The 24,168-nt window shown below is 42.5% G+C and overlaps 1 protein-coding gene across 1 annotated transcript in view; it reads right to left on the minus strand.

Annotated features, from left to right (window-relative positions):
* TAF1 (TATA-box binding protein associated factor 1) overlaps positions 1 to 24,168 on the minus strand; it is a 2,792,652-nt gene that overhangs the window by 119,297 nt on the left and 2,649,187 nt on the right. Inside the window, exon 40 of the mRNA XM_044057257.1 lies at positions 1,696 to 1,873. Coding sequence (XP_043913192.1) covers positions 1,696 to 1,873 — 178 coding nt within the window. The remainder of the gene's footprint in view (positions 1 to 1,695; positions 1,874 to 24,168) is intronic.

A 24,168-nucleotide genomic window follows, 5' to 3' on the forward strand; every position in this document is an offset into this window, starting at 1 on the left:
GTTTTATCCTTGCGCTTCTTGGAGGAAGCGGGCGCCGGAGCATCCGACGGCATTTTATAATTGCAACGCTTCCCAAACACTAACCTGGCACAGTCTAACCTCCTCTTAATAGTGCGCTTGTTAAACCTAGCACAAGAGCGCAACCAACAACGCCGTGCTCAGGCCCTAAACAAGGTATACACAAGGTATGATAATCCCTATGAGGTATCTGTTTCCCACAAGAAATACAGTTATTCACTTTTTCTGACATCCGGTAAAATACTGAGGCAAGAAAAACTAAAATGTTCCCCAACGGGGTACTTAGCCAACTCTGTTTCGGTCTGAAACTCCGGTTTCGGAAATATTTCAGAACGCCAACCTGCACTCGCAAAACTGCTTCTGCATCGGACCATGCGGCAAAAAAGACTGAGGATATGACGTCGGTCATGCGATTAGTACCCTGACGCACTGACGCCAGTCCACGCGCCTGACCGACGTCAGCCTTATACTCTGGTATTCGGGCCGACTGGACGCGGACTATACCCAATAGTCAGGACTGCAGCAATGGAAGACGAAGAACATCAAACACTTGAGTAACTACATGCACATACACACATTTTTACAAGGAATTGAACCATACCTACTGGCTACATCTAATTAACATCCCACTGCCTTAGTCCTCTTTGGCATATTGGCAAAAATGAATACTATCACATGTCTTCAGACTGACACCACTGGCCACATCATGGGGTGAGCAAACAAGCTGCACTGCATTTGAAAATGAATATCCCTAGTACCTCTGACTACCACTTTTACTTGTGAAAAAAACAACTAGGGTTCAAACATCAAACTCCCTTCAATTAACACAATCAACACTCAATGGAGTTTCCTAATAACTTATTTACAAAACCAATGTAAAATAATAATTTACCGCTGTACCTTTTAGTTCTAAATGACAGCATTTTCCTCTAAAAAAAACTGTCCCTTCTACAGTTATCAGTTTAAGATGATGACATCTCATTTTACAGCCAGCTCCACTGGTACAGAATTATAAAGCTTAGACTGTGACCCAGGAAACACCAGTTAAATTAGCAGTGCTAGTACCTAACCTGTTGTGGGGAAGAGAGGAGGGAAATTAAGAGGTTTAAGTATGCTTATCTCCCCTCGATGGGGTGAGGGGGTAGGGGAGTGCATGTCTTGGCACATGCTCCATGGCAGATTCCAAATGTGGAGACAGGGATCGCACAGAGGAGAGGTCCACAAGGGATAGGACACTGATTATGTGTTATGTGGAGGCATGAACTTCAGTCACAAGTCCCACTGGACACAATCCCTGGACTTTATGGGTATGCACAGGGAACTGAAAGGGCTAGCAAAGAACACCCAAACTGACTGGCTGAATGATGGCTCCCATTATTAGCTCTCACACAATGGGAAGAAGGGTACCACTTAATAGTGGAGAATGTGATGGTTGGCAGGCAGCAAAAAAAAAAAAAAAATCTGTTGCGACAGTTTAACCATAGACGTAACAGCCTCTAACAGCACTTCTGTACCATTCTGAAGTACGCATCTAATGGGGAGCACAGATATGAAATATGGATGCTATACCAGATACAGCTAGGCTATATTTTCATAAATCTGGCCATAATGTAAACTCCCTTTATAAAGCAAAGTGAGGTCTAAATTAAATAAACAAATAACTGTGCAAGTCCTTACCTAACATTACTATCCTCCATCATATGGGTGGCTCCTCCCTCATCATAAGACATCATGCTTTCCTCATTGTCCATTCCCATTCCCATTCGTGTATTCTCCTGCAAGACATCCGAACGCTTCAGCCTGCCCTTGTGGGACTCCACTTCAGAGTCACTGCCACTCTCACTGAGCTGAATAGCTGTGGATGAAACAGAAAACTTAAACAAGAAAAACAGAAAGCCAAACCCATTGTAAAGACAGAAAAAATTACCTGAATTTTTTAATATGACACAGGAAATTAAGAATCACAGTTATTCTAATACACATCACATGCTGGACCAATACATGTAATTCTTGGTAAAAAAAAACTACTCTGGAATCATTTTCAATTAATTAGTTCTATGCAGAAATTACATGTAGTACTTGCTGATAATTTTTTAAGTAAAACACTGATAACTCAAGATCCCTGACACAATCCAAATGCCTTTCAAGCACCATTTTCCATGCAGTCTTCAAAGCAGTGCCTCCTGGAGCCCCCATAGAAACTTCTTTGTTGGTATCATCACATTAAGGCTGTGACAGGAAGCCCAGCTAATCCCAAATGGGAACAAAGGATGACGCAGTATGATTAAACTCATACCTGATGTCAAGGCAGCAAGAGATGCCAAGCCAAACAGCTTCCATGGATACCAAGTTATAGTAGCATTTAAAAACCTATCCACTCTATTTTTTGAAAAAAAAAGAAACATCCAATATGAAAGCAGCAATAAATTCTTTTACAGGAATAATTACACTTCAAATTCAGCTCAAAATTATACTAATATTGAATACTAACCTTTTATTTTATTTATTTATTTATTTAAATTTATTGACCGGGAGCGTCCGACTGGACGTAGGTCCATTTTCAGCAGAGGCCCGGGGAGAAAGGCTCCACAGTAAAATAAACAGACAGTAGTTACATTGGATTACATAGCGATTAACAATTTAACATAGCAATTACTTACAACATATTTACAGATGAAGAATTCATCATAGTACATCAGTAGTCAACTAGAATCTTTATCTGTGAAGTACATAACAGACATTAACATATGTTACAATGAGAAGTTCCTGCTGTATAATAAGTACTAGGCTTATGAGCGTCTGAGCTTGCTATAATCAAGGTAGTTAGTGGAGTGGAAAGAAAGGTAGTGGTTGGATGGGGTGGATGATATTAGAGTGGGAGTTGCAAGGGCATAGCCAGCATGTTTTTAGGTGCGCTTTTAGTAAAGTTTTGAAGTGGGTGCATGATGGTACGGAGGTAATTGTGGGTGGGAGTGAGTTCCATAATTTGGCTATGGTGCAAGAGAATAGTGCTTCACCAGCAGAGTTATTGGCTTTAGTGATCTGCAAGTGATTTTTGTTGCTGGATCTTAGTGGTCTGGTGGTGCGATAGGGTTGGAGTAGATTCTGGAGGGATGGGACATTTAGTGGATGGTTTACTAGTTTGTGGGCGAGTGATAGTTGATGCCACTAAAGGAGGTGAAGGAGTTCAAGCCAGCCCAGTTCAGCAAGTGAGAGACAGTGGTGACTACGGTAGGATGCCCCTGTGGCGAATTTGGCGATTTTGTTGTAGCAGGTCTCTAGCTTGTTTAGATCACATTGCCTTAGGTTGGTATATATTGGAGAGGCATAAAGTAGGGTGGAGATAAGGTGGGAATTTGCTATTGAAAGCTTTGCTGCTTTGGTGAGAAATTGCTTATTTCTGTATAATGCTCCTAGTTTTTGTGGACTTTTTTTATGGTCATGGATATGTGAATGTCAAATTTTAGTTTATTGTCTATTTCCACTCCTAGCAATTTGATGTGTTCAGTTGGGTATATAGTGGTGTTGTCTTTTGCTGTGATGTTAAAGTGAGAGTTGTTTTGAGTATGTTTGGTGGGTTTTCTTGTGTAACATCTTTTTGCACCCATTTCCAATATACAATAACCAACACTAAATTATAATTTAACAAAACTGTAACATCACTATTTCAATTACATATCTGTTTTGGTAAAATTCCCTATAAAAAGTTGGAGGGGAAGGTTAGTCTAGAAGTTGACGCAGGGAATTAAGGCTGTGAGCGCATGATTCCCTCAGCCCTCACTTGCTTACTGTATGAACCTGAGCAAGGCACTTAATCAGACAGTGCTTGAGGGCAACTGGGAACTGTAGGCTAAGCTCCTCAATGAGCCCCTGAACTGAAAGCCCAACTACTTATGAACCAATGAATACATTCTACATTATAATATTTTTTGTATAAGAATACTGTTCTAAATCCAGTCAAGCAGAATAATAGTTACCTTAACTTTATACTTATAACCCCAAAGAATCTTTATATAGCTTCTATTACGCATCTGTTCACATATTTTATGAGGAATACTTTTATCACATGGATTTCACTAATAGCTAGCTCATTCACAAATAAACCATCACTCTGAATGTGGGTATAGCTCTTGACCTCTAACTTTCATAAGAACCCCTCATGTTGAATCTGCAAAAAATGTGGAATCTACCTGTCCCCTTAGCTTGTTCCAAATAACTTCAAGCACCTTTGTCTCTCACAGTATATCTGAAAATATCAATTCAGTCTTGCTGTCCTTCCAGTTATGCAAATCTCTCGCTTCTCTTCTAGGAGGCCCCATGTTCAATCTCCTATGGGTACAACAAATTTATCCATAATTATTTTGCTTTAATAAGAATGTGCACACAATTCATACTGCCTGCTTTACCACATCTGACAACTACATTCTATATTCAAAGCACATTTAAAAGTTGCACCTATCTAGAGCTGTTAGCAAGTCTCTGGGCTGGTGGACAATGTCCAGAAATACACCTCCATGAAGCATCCACTCGTGATTCTGTGTTATGGACCCACTCAGAGAGTCTGCCACAAGCTTCTGGTCTGAAGGAATATAAACAGCCTGAAGAATCCCCTGATACTGGACAGCCATATCCCAAACCTGAAGAGCTAGTCTGCACAACAGGTAAGACTGTGTCCCCCCCTTGCTGATGTATGACATCATTGTGGTATTGTCTGTAAAGATTTTGAGAGGCCCTGGAAGGGACACTCTATGGAAGGCCTGAACAGCAGGAAGAAGAGCTCCCATCTCTTTGATATTGATAAGGTCTACCTTCTGATAACGGAACCAAAGGCCCTAACCTTTATAGGGCTTAAAGAAGTCCCCACCCTGTGTCTAAGGCATTCAAAAAAAAGTCCCTGCGAGGGGAATGGGGGCTGAAAAGGAAGCCTTGGGTTAACAGACAGATGATGATCCACCACTGAAGCTTTAGCTTGAGGCATGGAAAAACAGAAACTAGAAATTCCATAGGATGAGAATGTTGAAGCCATGATAACTTAAAGAACCACTGTAGCTTTCTAATAACGAAACTGGCTAAAACAAGGATAGGAATGGTGGAATTCATGTAACCCAGAGCCCTCAGAAACTCCCTGGCAATACTTAAGACCTGAGGAAGAAGGGATTGAATAAAGGCAATTAGAGTCAGTGTCTTGGGAGGCGGCAGGGATGCCACCATAGGAATGGTTTGGAGCCTGCACCTGAGAAAAACATGATCCTGAGAAGGAGTCAGGAAGGATTTCTGGAACTTTACTGTAAACCCTAGGCTTTACAAGAGGCCAACAGCATAGTGGAGGTAATGAAGCAAGATCTGTGGAGAGGAAGCCTGAATGAACAGGTTGTCCAAGTAAAGAAAGATTTGTATCCGCCTCATCCTGGAAAAGGCAATCATGGGAGAGAGGCATTTCGTGAAGACACCCGGGGTAGTAGAGAGGCCAAAGGGCAAAGTAGGGAAATGAAAATGCAAGAAAGAGACAGAGAAATGCAAAAACTTCCTGAAAAAGAGATGAATAAGGATGTGAAAGGCATCCATGAGGTCCAGACAGAATCCGATGAAATAACCAGATGATCTTCTGGGCTTTCACCAGCTTCAAGAGAGACATCCAGTGGAGACAGTATAGCAGCCGAATCCAACCTGACTTTTTGGTCTTTTCCTTGACAGACGGCTGACCCTCGCACCGGGACAATTCTGCCATTGTACCCTGCACCAATAACTTAAGATATCCATTCTCTAAGTAGACTGATATACAGGAAAGATTACTACGAAGAGTCTTGGGGACAAACGCTTGACAAACAGGGCATGGCATATGGTCGTGAGAAGCACCCAAACAAAACAAACACTGCTCGTGATGGTTCTTAGGGGAATCTGTCTCCCACACTGACATTTTCCCTTTCTGTATGACATGTAACTTCACAACAAAAAGTTAAAAAGATAAGAAGAAAAACCCCAGCAGGGCCCTTATCTGAACATGGCTTGGTAACCAGCAGACAAAGGAATGTTCAGACTGACAAGCAAAGATGGCATTCTGAGTGGCAGCAAAGATGTTTTGAGGTATGCATGTCCATACATCACCATTATGCCCATGAGCGGGGAGCATATATGTGATGTACAACGTCGTTCTAAAAAAAACTAAGGCTTTAGTATACTGGCTGGACATGGGGATAACCTTGGCAGGTGATTTCTTTAGCAAGGAATACTGCAACAGTTATACAGAAGAACATCTGTAAAATACAATGCAATTAACTTTTAAATGGGTTATGGAAAGCAGTTCAGTGAAAATGAAGCTTGAGACTGTGCGAAGTACAGCATTGTATAACGAAATTGACTCCTCAGTAGCCTGAGCACTTCAATACATTAAATTTAACAGCACAAGTGTAGTTTATTTAAACTTAGTTTACTTTTTCTTACTGCTAAAAGTTAATGTTTACTTAAAGCATACAAACTGTCTTCATATCTACAGGGGAAATGAAGATATGCACAGATAATTCTAAGTGGGAATACAGCCTGTACCATGTATATTGGCATGATTAGCCTTAACTTTAGAATATGTAATACTTGTGGCTGCAAACATATAAAGGGATCTGTTGCTTATAATATGTGGAAATAATGGTGTTTTATCAGAAAAGCTGCTTTGTCAGTACTAATGTGGAATGTAAATGACCTTACAGGTACAGACAAAAAGCAGAGTACTGAATTTGTATTAAGAAATGAGTGTGCAAATAATGTTACAGGAAAGGAATTTTAGTAGAAAAGAGCATATTAACTTGAAAAAGAAATTAATTCAGAGAGGACATTTAGAGGAATACCACAGACAAAAAGGGGAAGTAATAATACTTATTGAGAGGGACCTCCAGTAGTGACAGAACAGGAAACATAGACAATGGCAGATTTGTGATAGGAAGAGATTACTGCAAGAAGAGAAGGAATACACTGGCAATAATTTACATTTTACCTAAAAATACTGTTATGGATCTTTGCAGAATTTTGGGAGAAATGGAATGTTATTTGTGGTTGGAGACTGGAACCAGAATTACAACACTGAAGATGTATCAGGGGGACCCAGATGGGAAAATATAACAAGATTGGGTAGATTTCTGAACAAAAATATAAAACCAATTAAACAAAAACAAACAAAAAATGAAAAACTGCCAACCAGAATGAAACATGAAAAACCAATAAAAATATTAACAATCTGACCATGAAGGACTAATTCACCATAAAATGTGAGTGCTTTTGTCTAAATGTAAAGACTTCATCAGAATGACAGAACACAACTTTTATAGAACACACACAAACAAAATGATCAAAAAACACCAATAAAGAATACTTCACTCTATTATGTTTCCCATTCAAAATACAGTTGATGGGCACATAACCATTTAACCAATGTGGTCTATCAGCAGCTAATTCCAGTTACCAAAATAGTTCTGTTTTGAAAGTACTTTATTTTGCCAATCACACCCTCTATCCCAGTATTAAACCCTCTCTAACACAAAAAAGAAAAACTTATTAAAATTCAGACAACACTGTTTTGCCAGGGCATTGTTGCTGTCTTTTTTTATAACTTACATGTGCTGGTGTATCCTGTCCCTCAAGTGGTTCTTAGTATTATCCACATAGTAAGATCAACACGAGGTGCATGTAGCAAGATACACCACACCAGTACTGCTACAACTAAAGAATCCTTTACTATATATAGTTTTGTTGCCTCCTATTACATATTTACTCACACTGATTCACCTACATTGATTACCTGTGCCACATTTTTTCATACCAACCTGCAGGTTGGAAGTTTAATATGGTATAACCCTCTCTAAACATGCCTTAATATTCACAACACCCTTATAACAAAAATGTAGTTTAATACCCACCCTACTGAATAAAAACATTGCAGTGCTCAAAAACTTGCCAGTTCTTAGGTATAATACTGCTGATTCATTTATTGTAACTGGAAAATGTCAAAAATGGAGCCTTAATATAAGTATTACTAACACTTTGCACTTAACTGTTATCGTTAATGAGAAGGGGCTTCCATAAATATGGTCAAAACTATGATTCCTTTCAGAAAAAATAGCATCTGTGACATAAGAAATAAGCTCCAGGGGATGTAAACTGTCAAAGAACTGTTTTAAAAAATTGTCAAAAAACAAATCTTTGGATACTAATTGAGACAAGCACACTGACTCTCCTTTGAAAAAATTTTTTTTTCATCCAATACAGATGGTTATTCTGAAAATGCAAAGTAAGATTTACTAAGAGTTTGTTTTATAAAAAAAAAATTACATTCAAAACAACTTTTTTCATAATTCTTATAAATCATTACTTCAAGAAAAGCAATACTGGAAATGGAAGAATGGTAGGTAAACTTTAAAAAAAATCGGGAATTTTCTCTGAAAAGTCAAAGAACATCTCAAGTTCACATAATGAGCCAGACAATAATAAAAATGTAATCTAAAAAACATGCCTTTAATATGACATGCCGGAAATAATAATTTTAAAAATCCATGTATTTCTCCCAATAAGCCAAAATAATATTAGCAAGAATGGGTGTTGAAGCCTCAGCTGTAGAAACCACAGAACATTGAAAAAAAAAATCTATCCAAAGATGGGGCAATCTCGGTGCCCACCTCACCAGTCTGCATTGAAAACAATGGGGCCGTAAGGGACTGAACTACAGGTGTCTGCACAGAGGAACTCATCGGTGACGAAGTCATGGTCTGCACCGGCAACAAGGTCGGTGCCAAAGTGGTTGTCGGCGCCGAGGCTGGGACCAAAAAAAATCGGTGTCAATAACTGAGGTGTTGGTTCCGTGTAAGGTGTCGGAGCCGATGTGGTTACAGTCTGCACCGACTGGACAGTCGGTGCCAGTACAGAGGTCTGAACTGAGGAGCCCCTCAGTACCGATACGGTAAAGGGCACTCTAGTCGGTGCCGAAATCACAGATGGCACCAATGGCCTCGGTGCCAAAGGTCTAGGCACCAAAAGCGATGGAGTCGAAAGAGTCAGATCTGATGCAGAAAGCTTAGCCTTCTTGGGTCTTGGTTGGTGGGAGTCCACAGCCAGGGACGAAGGAAGAGACGTGGTCTTTGTATGATCATCAGTTTTTTTCTTTTTGGGATCTTGGAGGGTTTGAAGCCTCCGACCCAGAAATAGCCTCTGAAAACGGAGATTTGAGTAGTCCCTTCAGTAACAATTTATTTTTCCTCTCAATAAATGTCCTGTTAGAGAAGTTCTTACAAATTCCACAGGGAGGATCAATTGATAAATGAGACACACCCAAGCAATAGACACAGAGAGAATGTGCATCTTTTCAGCCCCCTGTAATAAAGCCCGCTTTAGCGCGCTTTTTCGCTTGTATTCAACTCAGCACAGCTCCTCGTGGTGTCCTGCAGAGTTCTACAAGCAGCAGAGAGCAAAAGAGTGACTTTTTCCTGATTTAAGTATTTTTTTCTGGCTTTTTGATTATTTACTGCTTAGCGACTGCATTTTCGCCTATTTCTACAGCTCTGCATTCTATTTAAACTGTTTTTGTGTTGATTAACTGTTTTGCACTTTTAAAAAAGTTATTTGTTGTTTAATTTTACCTGTAGGCTAACACACTCAAGTGCGCTAGCCGTTTAAAAGCATTTATAGCATTTACTGTCTGTTTTTCCTCTGTTTTCTGCAAAAAAAAAAAAAAAAAAAAATCTTGTTTTCCCGCCTTACTGAACTAGAATAGTCCAGTCTTCAGAGTTTGCTGATCTCTGGGCTTTGGCTTGGTTCCCGTGCTATTCCATATCCTTATTTGGATAAAGGGAAGCTTCTTTGTTCACCAGTGGGAGCACTGAGCAGCCTATTTGTCCCTAGAGCAGTGGTTCCAGCCAGAAACTTGTCTATTGGCCATTTTGGGTCAATTCCTAGCTTTTTTCAACCCCCTGCTATAAAGCCCGCTTTAGCGCGCTTTCGCGTGATTTAGAGCGGAGTTGCTCATAGAGCACAATCGGGCAGCGCCGGTTAAACTATTTCTGGCTCCGTAAAGTCTGCTTTTCAATTTTTCCCTTAGAACTTCTCTACTTGCAATCTAAACAGTCTATTCTCTATCTCAAAATCTCAGCACTTGCTCCTAAAGCATTTTTATATAGGTAAAGCTCAGCACTTGCTCCTAAAGCATTTTTATATAGGTAAAGTACTTGTATACTAAAAGTACTACATTAGCCTAGAATCCCCTTGAGTACCCATTTCCCTATAGGTCCCTTCTGACTCAGTTACACAGCAAACTTTCACTTTTTCTTGCATGTCAAGGGTCAGTTGCTAGTGTCCTCTCCTGTTCAGCTGGTGAATCTGGGCATCTTGAGGCAATGTTACAATTGCCTCATGTACACAGACAACCCACTCCTTCTCCCACAAAACACAAATACATGTGAGAGATGCAACTATATAGCCAAACTGGAGGCTGAGCTCTCTCAACTCAGGACTGGCAAGACCAGACAGGAGGAGAAGGAAACCACGACACCACAAACCCAGTTTCACATAGAACTATCACAACTGCAAAACAAACACATAAACACACAAAGACATACTCGGAGGCACTGATCAAAAATCTACCAAAACTATAGAGGCCTCCAAAGCAGACACCCAAGCAACTGCCACCTCAAGACATAAGACATGCAACACATAGTTCTCAAAGTCAGTGTGCTAAACAGTCACAGCCCTTAAGGCCAAACACAATGCCAGACACACTTGTTATAGGTGACTCCATAGTCAGACACACTGACGTCCCACTCACCAGACTGAACAAGGAAAAGATCACAGTAAGCTGCCTGTCAGGCGCTAGAATCCGCCACATAACACAAGCACTCAGGTCACTCCACAGCAAGTACAAGTATGACTCAGTCATTGTCCATGCCGGTGTGAACAATCTGAGACATACCTCCCTGGACTACATGAAAAGAGACATAGAGGAGCTCTCAGATTATGTAGCCCAGGCCGGTATGACCCTGACCCTGAGCAGTATCCTACCCTCACCAAGAATGATGCCACAATACAGAGACAAAATGATCAGCTTTAATAATTGGCTTAATTACTGGTGTCATTCTAAGGGGATCCAATGTCTGTCTGCCTGGGATGACATGCTTGACAAGCCATGCTGCTTCAAGGGACGGCTTGCACCTGTCACCCTGGGCTTCCGGATATTGGCAAAGGCTCTTGCCACCCCATAGTGCCTTTTTAGGCAAGGCTCAAATGATAAACCTACCGCCTAGAAAACAAAAATGGAGAAAACTAAGGGTAATACTGCTCAATGCCAGAAGTCTAAACCTCAAGATGCACACCCTCGAAGCCCTCCTCAGTATGGAGAACATCGATGTCTGTGCTGTGACTGAAACCTGGTTCAAGGCTCCTGAGAGCACCCCAGCACTATCAGGTTATACCTCATATCATGCTCCGCCCCAAAATCCAGACCGAACCACAAAAGGAGGGGAGTATCCATATTCATAAAGGATACCCACACCTCCAGGTTAGTGGCAACGCACAAAGCATCGGAGACCATCCAGGTGCAATTAACCATAGGGAAAACTGCCCTACAGTTTGTAACATGCTACAGACCACCTTCTCAAACTCAGGAAACCCACACAGCCTTCCTGAAGACACTGGAGAGTACGAATGTCTCTCCAAACACCATCATATTGGGTGACTTCAACTACCCAAACATAGACTGGGAACATTACTCAAGCCCCAACACCCTAGCCCAAAGGTTCCTTGAGTTCATAAACTCAAATGCTATGGAACAACTAGTCACCATTCCCACAAGAGGAGAAAATATACTAGACCTGATCATCACAAACATGGGGACAAAATGCTCCACACCGAAGTATATCCCTCATTGGTGAGATCAGACCATAAATTAATCTCACTGGAGATCCACATCCCGCCCCACCCCAGCAAAAGACCACAGTGAAGAACTTCTCAAAAGCAAACTTCACACTTCTTAAGACTGGAGTGGTATCCTTCAAGGCCCCGAGCCAGTGGAAACCACAACCCACGCTGCTGAAACCCTTACAAATGCCTTCTACGAGCACCTCCAGGAATGTATGGATCAAGCAATCCCTAATAAAATCAAGACCCTTTCCATCAAAGGCAGGCCCGGTCTGGTGGACTCCAGCCATAAACAAACTCTACAACAAGAGGAGAAAGCTACTACATGACAGAGCAAAATCCCTAAATGGGAAGGCATCTCTGATCAATACTAGCAAAAACTACGATCACTCATAAAATCATCCAAGGCCAACTTTGAGAGAAAAATCGCTAATGACACAAAAGACAATCATAAAGCCTTCTTTAGCTATGTTAGAAACCTGGGTGGAAACTCCCAGATATGCTCAGAATTAGTCCAAAATGATAAAAAAAATCACTGAACCCACAGACATTGCCAACATACTGGCAGACAGGTTCAGTGCAAATTTCTCCCTCCCCCCCAAAAGGAGAAATATCTATCCCACCAGTCTAGCCTCCCAAACATCTCAGATGCCCAGGTGAGAGCTGCTCTCTCTAAAGCAAAAAACACAGCATCAATGGGACCAGACGGTGTCCCCGGCTGTGTGCTACACGAACTCAATGAGGAACTAAACCCACACATAAGGCTGCTGTTTAATCTTAGCCTTACTATAGGATACGTACCCAAAGAATGGCGTACGGCAACTGTGGTCCCACTCCACAAAGGTGGTGCTTCTACGGACCCTGGAAATTACTGCCCCATAAGCTTGACGAGCCTTGTCTGCAAAGCTATGGAGAGGATCATAATGGAACTCATAAATAAAGGCATTGGGGACCTACAGACACTGGATCCTACCCAATTTGGCTTTGTCAAGGGCAGATCCTGCCTCTTGAACTTGGTCGACTTTTTCGAACAGTCACTAAGGCCATTGATGAGGGTAAGGCAGTTCACACAGCCTACCTTGACCTAGCAAAAGCTGCTCGACACAATACCCCACTGGCATCATAGAAAAGCTCACCAGCTTAGATGTAAACCCATATGTCACAAGATGGGTTGCAAACTGGCTCAAGGACAGAACACACAGGGTTAGAGTTGCTGGTGCCATGTCAGACTCTAAGCCGGTCACGAGCGGTGTCCCACAGGGCTCAGTCCTGGGCCCCCTCTTGTTCGGCATTTATTTTTCTGAAGTGCAGGCAAACATAGGGGGATTGTGGCTGACAAAATTTGCAGATGACTGCAAACTGGGCACCATAATTGACACTCCATCAGACACAGACATCCTCCAGAAAGGTCTCATAGAAATGGATAACTGGTGCCAGAGCCATGGCCTTAAGCTAAATGCCAAAAAATGTATAGTCATAGGTTCATAGGTTCATACTAGGCTATCTGCCCTAGGGCATTTATAAGCCTAGCCAGAGTGTGTGTGGCTTTCACCACCCCTTAGGATGAGAATACTATACCCATTAGTTTGCTGTGCCTCTGTCCAGCAGTGATACAGAGATGATTCCCGGGGTAAACCTACGATCTCCCATCCACTCGTCAAGATTTCTCTTGAACAGAGTCAGTGAGGGGCTCTGCCTCACATGGACTGGGATTCTGTTCCATAGTGTAGGAGTCTCTGGGTGATGAATCTGTCCCTCCAGCACGCCCTATTTATATCCGTGTTGAGGTTTAAGTCTCTTGCTCTCGTGGCTCTGGTGGATTTGGATTTTTGAGGTGGAGCATGTCCATTAATTCCGGTTGGACATGGCCTTGTATGTCAGGCACAGATCACCTCTGAGCAGACGGTATGCAACTGAATAGAGCTGGAGTTTCTTCAGTCGGGCATCGTATGACATATGTTTGAGCCCCTTTATCCTTTTGGTGAGGAAATTTTGGGGTCTTTCCAACTGCTGCAGGTGTCGGGTAAGGTACATTCGAATGGGGCTTGTACTCAATCATTGGTCTGATAAGTGAAGAGTACAGGGGTACAATGACCTCTCCTGATCTGGATGTGAATCCCTTCATGATCAGGTGGGCAATGTAGAAGGTCTTCCTAACCACTTTGGCAATGTGAGTGTCAAAAGAGAAGTTACTGTCAACTTGGGTCCCCAGGTCCCTGATAACTTCTTCCGTATTTAATGGATTACCACCTATGTGGTAATTAGGGGATACCTTGTTTTTCCCAAAGGGTATGACTATACATTTTTTGGCATTTTGCTCACCTGGGCATCTGAGATGTTTGGGAGGCTAGACTCTGGTGGGATAGATATTTCTCCTTTTGGGAGAAATTTGCACTGAACCTGTCTGCCAGTATGTTGGCAATGTCTGTGGGTTCAGTGATTTTTTTTATCATTTTGGACTAATTCTGAGCATATCTGGGAGTTTCCACCCAGGTTTCTAACATAGCTAAAGAAGGCTTTATGATTGTCTTTTGTGTCATTAGCGATTTTTCTCTCAAAGTTGGCCTTGGATGATTTTATGAGTGATCGTAGTTTTTTGCTAGTATTGATCAGAGATGCCTTCCCATTTAGGGATTTTGCTCTGTCATGTAGTAGCTTTCTCCTCTTGTTGTAGAGTTTGTTTATGGCTGGAGTCCACCAGACGAAGGGCCTGCCATTGGTGGAAAAGGGCTTGATTATATTAGGGATTGCTTGATCCATACATTCCTGGAGGTGCTCAGAAGGCATTTGTAAGGGTTTCAGCAGCGTGGGTTGTGGTTTCCACTGGCTCGGGGCCTTGAAGGATACCACCCAGTCTTAAGAAGTGTGAAGTTTGCTTTTGAGAAGTTCTTCACTGTGGTCTTTTTGCTGGGGTGGGGGCGGATGTGGATCTCCAGTGAGATTAATTTATGGTATGATCTCACCAATGAGGGATATACTTCCGTGTGGAGCATTTTGTCCCCATGTTTGTGATGATCAGGTCTAGTATATTTTCTCCTCTTGTGGGAATGGTGACTAGCTGTTCCATAGCATTTGAGTTTATGAACTCAAGGAACCTTTGGGCTAGGGTGTTGGGGCTTGAGTAATGTTCCCAGTCTATGTTTGGGTAGTTGAAGTCACCCAATATGATGGTGTTTGGAGAGACATTTATACTCTCCAGTGTCTTCAGGAAGGCTGTGTGGGTTTCCTGAGTTTGAGAAGGTGGTCTGTAGCATGTTACAAACTGTAGGGCAGTTTTCCTATGGTTAATTGCACCTGGATGGTCTCCGATGCTTCAGGCGTTGCCACTAACCTGGAGGTGTGGGTATCCTTTATGAATATGGATACTCCCTCCTTTTGTAGTTCGTCCAGATTTTGGGGCCGAACGCATGATATGAGGTATAACATGATAGTGCTGGGGTGCTCTCAGGAGCCTTGAACCAGGTTTCAGTCACAGCACAAACATCAGTGTTCTCCATACTGAGGAGGGCTTCGAGTGCATCTTGAGGTTTAGACTTCTGGCATTGAGCAGTATTACCCTTAGTTTTTCTCCATTTTGTTTTCTAGGGCGGTAGGTTTATCATTTGAGCCTTGCCTAAAAAGGCACTATGGGGTGGCAAGAGCCTTTGCCAATATCCGAAGCCCAGGGTGACAGGTGCAAGCCGCCTCAAGCAGCTGGCTTGTCAAGCATGTCATCCCAGGCAGACAGACATTGATCCTTAGAATGACACCAGTAATTAAGCCAATTATTAAAGCTGATCATTTTGTCTCTGTATTGTGGCATCATTCTTGGTGAGGGTAGGATACTGCTCAGGGTCAGGGTTATACCGCCTGGGCTACATAATCTGAGAGCTCCTCTATGTCTCTTTCATGTAGTCCAGGGAGGTATCGCCTCAGGTCATTCACACCGCATGGACAATGACTGAGTCATACTTGTACTTGCTGCGGAGTGACCTGAGTGCTTATGTTACCTGGCGGATTCTAGCCTGACAGGCAGCTAACTGTGATCTTTTCCTTGTTCAGTCTGGTGAGTGGACGCCAGTGTGTCTGACTATGGAGTCACCTATAACAAGTGTGTCTGGCATTGTGTTTGGCCTTAAGGGCTGTGACTGTTTAGCACACTGACTTTGAGAACTATGTGTTGCATGTCTTATGTCTTGAGTTGGCAGTTGCTTGGGTGTCTGCTTTGGAGGCCTCTGTAGTTTTGGTAGATTTTTGATCAGTGCCTCCGAGTATGTCTTTGTGTGTTTATGTGTTTGTTTTGCAGTTGTGATAGTTCTATGTGAAACTGGGTTTGTGGTGTGCGTGGTTTCCTTCTCCTCCTGTCTGGTCTTGCCAGTCCTGAGTTGAGAGAGCTCAGCCTCCAGTTTGGCTATATAGTTGCATCTCTCACATGTATTTGTGTTTTGTGGGAGAAGGAGTGGGTTGTCTGTGTACATGAGGCAATCGTAACATTGCCTCAAGATGCCCAGATTCACCAGCTGAACAGGAGAGGACGCTAGCAACTGACCCTTCGACATGCTAGAAAAAGTGAAAAAGTTTGCTGTGTAATGGAGTCAGAAGGGACCTATAGGGAAATGGGTACTCAAGGGGATTCTAGGCTAATGTAGTACTTTGTTTAGTATACAAGTACATTACCTATATAAAAATGCTTTAGGAGCAAGTGCTGAGCTATTGAGATAGAGAATAGACTGTTTAGATTGCAAGTAGAGAAGTTCTAAGGGAAAAATTGAAGAGCAGACTTTACGGTGCCAGAAATAGTTTAACCTTGTTTAACCGGTGCTGCCCGATGGTGCTCTATGGGCAACTCCGCGCTAAATCACGCCAAAGCGCGCTAAAGCGGGCTTTATAGCAGGGGGTTGAAAAGACCTAGGAACTGACCCAAAATGGCCAATAGACTACAAGTTTCTGGCTGGAACCACTGCTCTAGGGACAAATAGGCTGCTCAGTGCTCCCCACTCCCACTGGTGAACAAAGAAGCTTCCCTTTATCCAAATAAGGATATGGAATAGCACAGGAACCAAGCCAAAGCCCAGAGATCAGCTCTGAAGACTGGACTATTCTAGTTCAGTAAGGTGGGAAAACAAGATTTTTTTTTTTTTTTGCAGAAAACAGAGGAAAACAGACAGTAAATGCTATAAATGCTTTTAAACGGCTAGCGACTTGAGTGTGTTAGCCTACAGGTAAAATTAAGCAACAAATAACTTTTTTAAAAGTGCAAAACAGTTAATCAACACAAAAACAGTTTAAATAGAATGCAGAGCTGTATAAACAGGCGAAAATGCAGTCGCTAAGCAGTAAATAATCAAAACCAGAAAAAATACTTAAATCAGGAAAAAGTCACTCTTTTGCTCTCTGCTGCTTGTAGAACTCTGCAGGACACCACGAGGAGCTGTGCTGAGTTGAATACAAGCTTAAAAAGCTGCTAAAGCGGGCTTTATTACAGGGGCTGAAAAGAGCTAGGAATTGACCCAAAATGGCCAATAGACTACAAGTTTCTGGCTGGAACCACTCCTCTAGGGACAAACAGGCCGCTCAGTGATCCCCACTCCCACTGGTGAACAAAGACGCTTCCTTTTATCCAAATAAGGATATGGAATAGCACAGGAACCAAGACAAAGCCCAGAGGTCAGCAAACTCTGAAGACTGGACTATTCTAGTTCAGTAAGGCGGAAAACAAGATTTTTTTTTTTTTTTCTTTCTTTTGCAGAAAACAGAGGAAAAACAGACAGTAAATGCTATAAATGCTTTTAAGCGGCTAGCGACTTGAGTGTGTTAGCCTACAGGTAAAATTAAGCAACAACTAACTTTTTAAAAGTGCAAAACAGTTAATCAACACAAAAACAGTTTAAATAGAATGCAGAGCTGTATAAACAGGCTAAAATGCAGTCGCTAAGCAGTAAATAATCAAAAAAACAGAAAAAAAATACTTAAATCAGTTATAGCAACTACAGTTATAACAAATGCTCTGAAATATACTGTACATTTCCAAAATGTTTGAGAAGGACAGTCAGAACACAAGAAGGTTCAGGCGAAAGAGAAAAAAAAAAAAGTTTTCCCTTTGGGAAAAACAAGGTAACCCCTAATTACCACATAAGTGGTAATCCATTAAACATGGAAGAAGTTATCAGGGACCTGGGGACCCAAGTTGACAGTAACCTCTCTTTTGACACTCACATTGCCAAAGTGGTTAGGAAGACCTTCTACATTGCCCACCTGATCATGAAGGGATTCACATCCAGATCAGGAGAGGTCATTGTACCCCTGTACTCTTCACTTATCAGACCAATGATTGAGTACAACGCCCCATTCGAATGTACCTTACCGACACCTGCAGCAGTTGGAAAGACCCCAAAAGTTCCTCACCAAAAGGATAAAGGCTCAAACATATGTCATACAATGCCCAACTGAAGAAACTCCAGCTCTATTCAGTCGCATACCGCCTGCTCAGAGGTGATCTGTGCCTGACATACAAGGCCATGTCCAACCCGAATTAATGGACATGCTCCACCTCAAAAATCCAAATCCACCAGAGCCACGAGAGCAAGAGACTTAAACCTCAACACGGATATAAATAGGACGTGCTGGAGGGACAGATTCATCACCCAGAGACTCCCTACACTATGGAACAGAATCCCAGTCCATGTGAGGCAGAGCCCCTCACTGACTCTGTTCAAGAGAAATCTTGACGAGTGGATGGGAGATCGTAGGTTTACCCCGGGAATCATCTCTGTATCACTGCTGGACAGAGGCACAGCAAACTAATGGGTATAGTATTCTCATCCTAAGGGGTGGTGAAAGCCACACACACTCTGGCTAGGCTTATAAATGCCCTAGGGCAGATAACCTAGTATGAACCTATGAACCTATGAAGTAGGTAATTTATGTCCACAATCTGGACATCTCTTAAATCCTGGTCTACCTTTTTTATCTGCCATGACAGGAAAGAAGGAAATCAGAAAGAATACCAATAATGGTACAAGAAATACCTGAAGGTAATGGAGAAAAGGAGTCTACCAACGATGGTAAAGAAGAAAATTTCTCGTGGTAAAAAGGGTTGAAATATTTCTAGAAAGGATAGTCGCTAAATGTGATAAGGTAAGAGAAAACAATTTAGTAACTTTTCTGAGAGAAAAGGTTGTTTTAGACGAGTATGACAACAAAATATTATACTTAGCTCAAGAGAAGTAGCTTGACACGACCGAATGGCGACGCAGCAAATGAAATCTGAGGTAACAGGGAGAGGGGGATTCTGGGTAAGAGTTTAGCTCGAGAGTTTGTAGCTGATGCGAGCTTGGGAGATGGCCGGCTCGGTTCCGAGGTCAGAACCGATACCCATATGTAAGGAATGAAGGAGGATTAACAATATCAGATAATGTGTTATGGTCTGATGAGACCAACTTTGAACTTTTTGGCCCCAATTTCAAAAGGCGCAAAAACAACACTTCACATTACCAAAAGAATGCCATCCCCACGGAGAAGCATGGTGGTGGCAGTATCATGCTTTGGGGTTGCTTTTCTTCAGCTGGAACTGGGGCTTTAGTCAAGGTGGAGGAAATTATGAACAGTTCCAAATACCAGTCACTTTTGGCCCAAAACCTTCAGGCATCTGCTAGAAAGATGAAGATGAAGAGGAATTTCACCTTTCAACACAAAAATGACCCCAAGTATACATCCAAATCAACAAAAGAATGGCTTCACCAGAAGAAAATTAAAGTTTTGGAATGGCCCAGCCAGAGTCCAGACCTAAATCCAATAGAAAATCTGTGGGGTGACCTGAAGAGGGCTGTGCACAAGAGATGACTTTGCAATCTGAGAGATTTGGAGTGCTTTTGCAAGAAGAGTGGGCAAACATTGCCAAGTCAAGATGTGCCATGCTGATAGACTCCTACCCAAGAAGACTGAATGCTGTAATTAAATCAAAAGGTGCTTCAAAAAAAGTATTACTTTAAGGGTGTGCACACTTATGCAACCAGCTTATTGTACATTTTTTATTTTTTATATTGTTTCCCCTAACAGATTTGTTTTTCAAATGAACTGTACATGTTATAGGTCACAATAAAGGTGGGAAAAATTTTGAAATAATTTATTATGGTCTCATTTTTTTTATATCACAAACACCTGGCATTTTAACAGGGGTGTGTACACTTTTTATATCCACTGTATATCACAAAAACTTTAACAATTTAGGCAACAGAAAATAGAAAGAGTTGTAGCCAAACTTAAGGAGCCTATGACAAGAAAAATAACCAGTGATCCTACAGAGCTATTAGAGGGTCTATATTAGATACTTGAACATTTGAAAGTTCAACTACCATATGGTCGACGCCATATGATCGAACTTGCAAAAGTTTGAATACCTAATAAAAAATAAATAAATTACATAAAGCACCTACCTGAATGCTCCCTGCGCCCCCCCATACCCCCGGCTATTTAAATATACCAACTCCATGATCGCACTACAGTGCAGAAAAGGGAAATCTTTCCCTTCCTCGCTGTACAGAGATCTCCATTACAATGTTCGAAAATTCAAAAATCCGATCATATGGTGTCGACCATATGAGATTCGGAATTTTGAATGTTCAAACATTCAATATAGACCCATATTAGAAACATTTTGGAAAATATATGAAAGTCAGTAAAACACAGAGGAACAGAAAACCAAGCAAAGGCACAAAGATCAATATTTATGGAAGACCTAGTTATGCCAAGGTTAAAGGAAGATGAGGCTCAAAAGTTAATAGTGAAGATAAGAAAATAAATACTGTGATGTATGATCAATTAACCAAGGTCTCCAGGAGCAGATGGCATTCCTATGGAAATCGGGAAGTTAATAGGGGAAGAGACTGACAAAAATCTGGAAGGTCCTGCTCAAAAATATTTTAAAGAGTGGGTAAGTTAACTTCTGTTTAAGATGGTGCTGAGTTAGGCATGATCATCTTCCCCCTCCTGTCCCTGCTGATACAGTTTACCATTTAAATATGTACTATAAATTACTAAATGACATTAGTGGCTTGTGAAGTTGTGTAGGTCTATAGGGAATAGTTACTACTGTCACTAATGTCGCATGGAAAGAGAGGTATGCAGAATGAGAAACACAAGGGACTGCTCACTAGACAGCAGGAGTTCCTGGGCAAAGCAACCTCCTCACACTTGGACTCAGACAACACTATCCATGAGGGCAAAAGTGTTATGGCCAATGCTGCAAATCGATTGGCAAATGAAAACTTTTAGTTATGTACTTACCATAACTTTAGATGTTTGGGATCCATCTCGCCTACATTCTGTACTGATGGGCTCGGAGCCGATCCCTCGGCTCCGACTCGGCACGCTTATGCTACAGAGCGAGGCCTCTTATTGGCTGAGCTATCTTTATCCCAGGATGCACCACCACTAATCCCCAGATCTTGTTTGTCCGCATTCATGCACACATGCACAACTTGTTTATATAACATTGTTAGATGTTTCAAGATGAAACAACAGGATTCGGACCTTCTGATATCCTCTGATCTCCAAGGAAGGGGGAAGGAGGGTGGGTTATTAGGAATGTAGGCGAGATGGATCCCAAACATCTAAAGTTATAGTAAGTACATAACTAAAAGATGTTATGTGATCCTATCTCGCCTACATTCTGTACTGATGGGACAGCGTCCCTAGCACCTAAATCCTGGGTGGCTCATTGGAAAACATTCCTGAGCACTGTGGAACCAAATGAAGCTCGTCCTCTAGATGCCACATCCAATTTGTAGTGGGAAATGAAAGTGTGCGGGGAAGACCATGTAGCTGCAGCACAAATGTCACTAATGGCAAGCTTGGAATGAAATGCTATCGAAGTAGCCATAGCCCTTGTAGAATGAGCTTTGACAGAGGTGGTGAGCTCTTTGTTAGAAAAGGAATAAGCTTGAGTAATACAGTCCCTGATCCATTTGGCAATAGTGACCTTTGTGACAGGTTTGCCCAATTTATTGTCTGCAAAGGATACAAACAACTGATCTGTTTTCCTTGTTTGTTTGGTCCTGTCTAAATAAAAACACAACTGCCTGTGAACATCTAGTGTGTGGAATATGAATTCCGCTTTGTTAGAATATTTTGGAAAAAAGACTGGAAGTTCTAACGATTGTTGTAAGCAGAAACTGGAACAAACTTTAGGGACAAAGGAAGGATTTGGCCTGAGAGATACTCTGTCTTTGTGGAAAACCAAGTACGGGGTTTTACTGACAAAGCTTGAAGCTCTGAAACTCTTCTGGCAGAAGTAATTGCCACCAGAAAAGCTGTCTTCCATGATAGAAACTTTAGATCACATGTAGCCGCCGGTTCAAAGGGGAAGGAAGTCAAGGCGTAACACTATATCGAGATCCCATGGAGGTGCAGGATGAGAAATCGGAGGTCTTAATAGAGCAGCACCTTTCAAGAAGGTCTTACACAATCTGTTGCTCATTAAAGGTGGGTTTATGGATTCGTGAAAATTGGAAATCGCTGCCAATTGGACCTTGATGGTAGAGACTGAAGAGCCTTGATTGAAAAGAGAAGTTAAAAATTTTAGTACTTCTGCCACGGGAATAGAGATGGGGTCCAGGCCCCGGAGTTGAGCCCAAATAGCAAATCTTTTCCATTTGCTAGAATACAGTTTCTTTGTAGCAGACTTATGGGCTGAAGATAATATGTGTACAACCTCTGGATCCAATGTATGACTCCTGACTATAGTCGGAAGAGGAGGAGCCAAGCAGTCAATTTTAAGGTGTGCAGGGACTGGTGGAATAGTCCCGACTGATGAACCAAAAGATCTGGGATCTGATCCAGGAACCATGGACCTTCCAGAGCATATTTCCGAAGGTAGGGAAACCATACTTGATGAGGCCAGTAAGGAGCAGTTAAGATCATTTTGCTCCCCAAGAGAGATGCCTTTTGAATCACCCTGGGAAGGAGAGGAACTGGAGGGAAGGCATAAAGCAAGCCAGTGGGCCAAGGACGGACTAGTGCTTCCATGGGGCTCTTCCCCGGAGCCGGGGTTAGTGAGAAGAATTCTTTGCACTTCGCATTCAGAGGAGTCGCGAAGAGGTCGCAACACGGAACTCCCCATTTGCTAAAAATCTGACTTGCAACTGTCATATTCAGAGACCATTCGTGAGGAGAGAGGATGGTTCTGCTCAATCTGTCGGCTATCACATTGGACTTGCCCAGTATGTGAGTAGCCACTAGAAAGCGTTTGGTCGAGACTGCCCATTCCCAAACTCTCATGGCTTCTCTGCAAAGAGGATAGGATCTGGTCCCTCCCTGTTTGTTCAGGTACCAGACAACTGACATGTTGTCTGAGTGAACGGCAATTACGCCCTGAGGGAGATAATCGTGAAGGGCTTGAAGGGACAGAAGTACTGCCCTCATTTCTAGGATATTGATATGAAGTAGGGTCTCTTCCGGGTGCCATTTGCCTTGGACTGACCTGCCCAGGGAATGCCCCCCCCCACCCCATCTGGGAGGCGTCCGTGGTCAAAGTGGCCGCAGGAGGAGGTAGAACAAAGGGTCGTCCCTGATCCAAATTGGAGGGCACTAGCCACCAGCGAAGGTCCTGTTTGCAAGATTCCGTGATCCATATGAGGTGACGGAGAGGGAGTTCCTGAAAGGACCACTGAGCTGAAAGAAGCCACTGGAGAATTCTCATGTGCAACCTTGCCAAGGGGACTAGAAGAACCGTGGCGGACATGGATCCCAATAGCTGCAGGACCATCCTGGCTGGAGCTTTGGACCTGGGAAGTAAGGCTCGAACTTGAGTCTGTATGGTTTGTATTCTGTCTGTAGGTAGATAGACCCGCATTCGGTTTGAGTCTATCTCTACCCCTATGAATCTTATTCGTTGAGATGGCAGCAACACAGACTTTGGCCAATTGAAGGTGATTCCAAGGGAACTGCCCAGTGATATAGTGGCTTGAAGGCTCTGCAATAGTAGATGCCTGGAGGTTGCAGTTAGGAGCCAGTCGTCTAGATACGGAAACACCTGGAATCCTAGACTTCTCAGGTGAGCAGTCACGACTGCCAAACACTTTGTGAACACCCTGGGGGCTGTGGTGAGACCAAAGGGCAGCGCACGGAACTGAAAATGACTGCCTCCTAGGCTGAAGCGCAGATGTCTCCTGGACGCTTGATGTACCATGATATGGTAATAAGCGTCCTTGAGATCTATGGAGCACATCCAAACACCCTTCTCCAGCAATGGGAGAATGGTTTGTAGGGTGACCATTCAGAACTTGG

This window comes from Protopterus annectens, chromosome 15.part0 (genome assembly GCF_019279795.1).
Source record: "Protopterus annectens isolate FY-2018-M chromosome 15.part0, PAN1.0, whole genome shotgun sequence".
Taxonomy (NCBI): Eukaryota; Metazoa; Chordata; order Ceratodontiformes; family Protopteridae; genus Protopterus; species Protopterus annectens.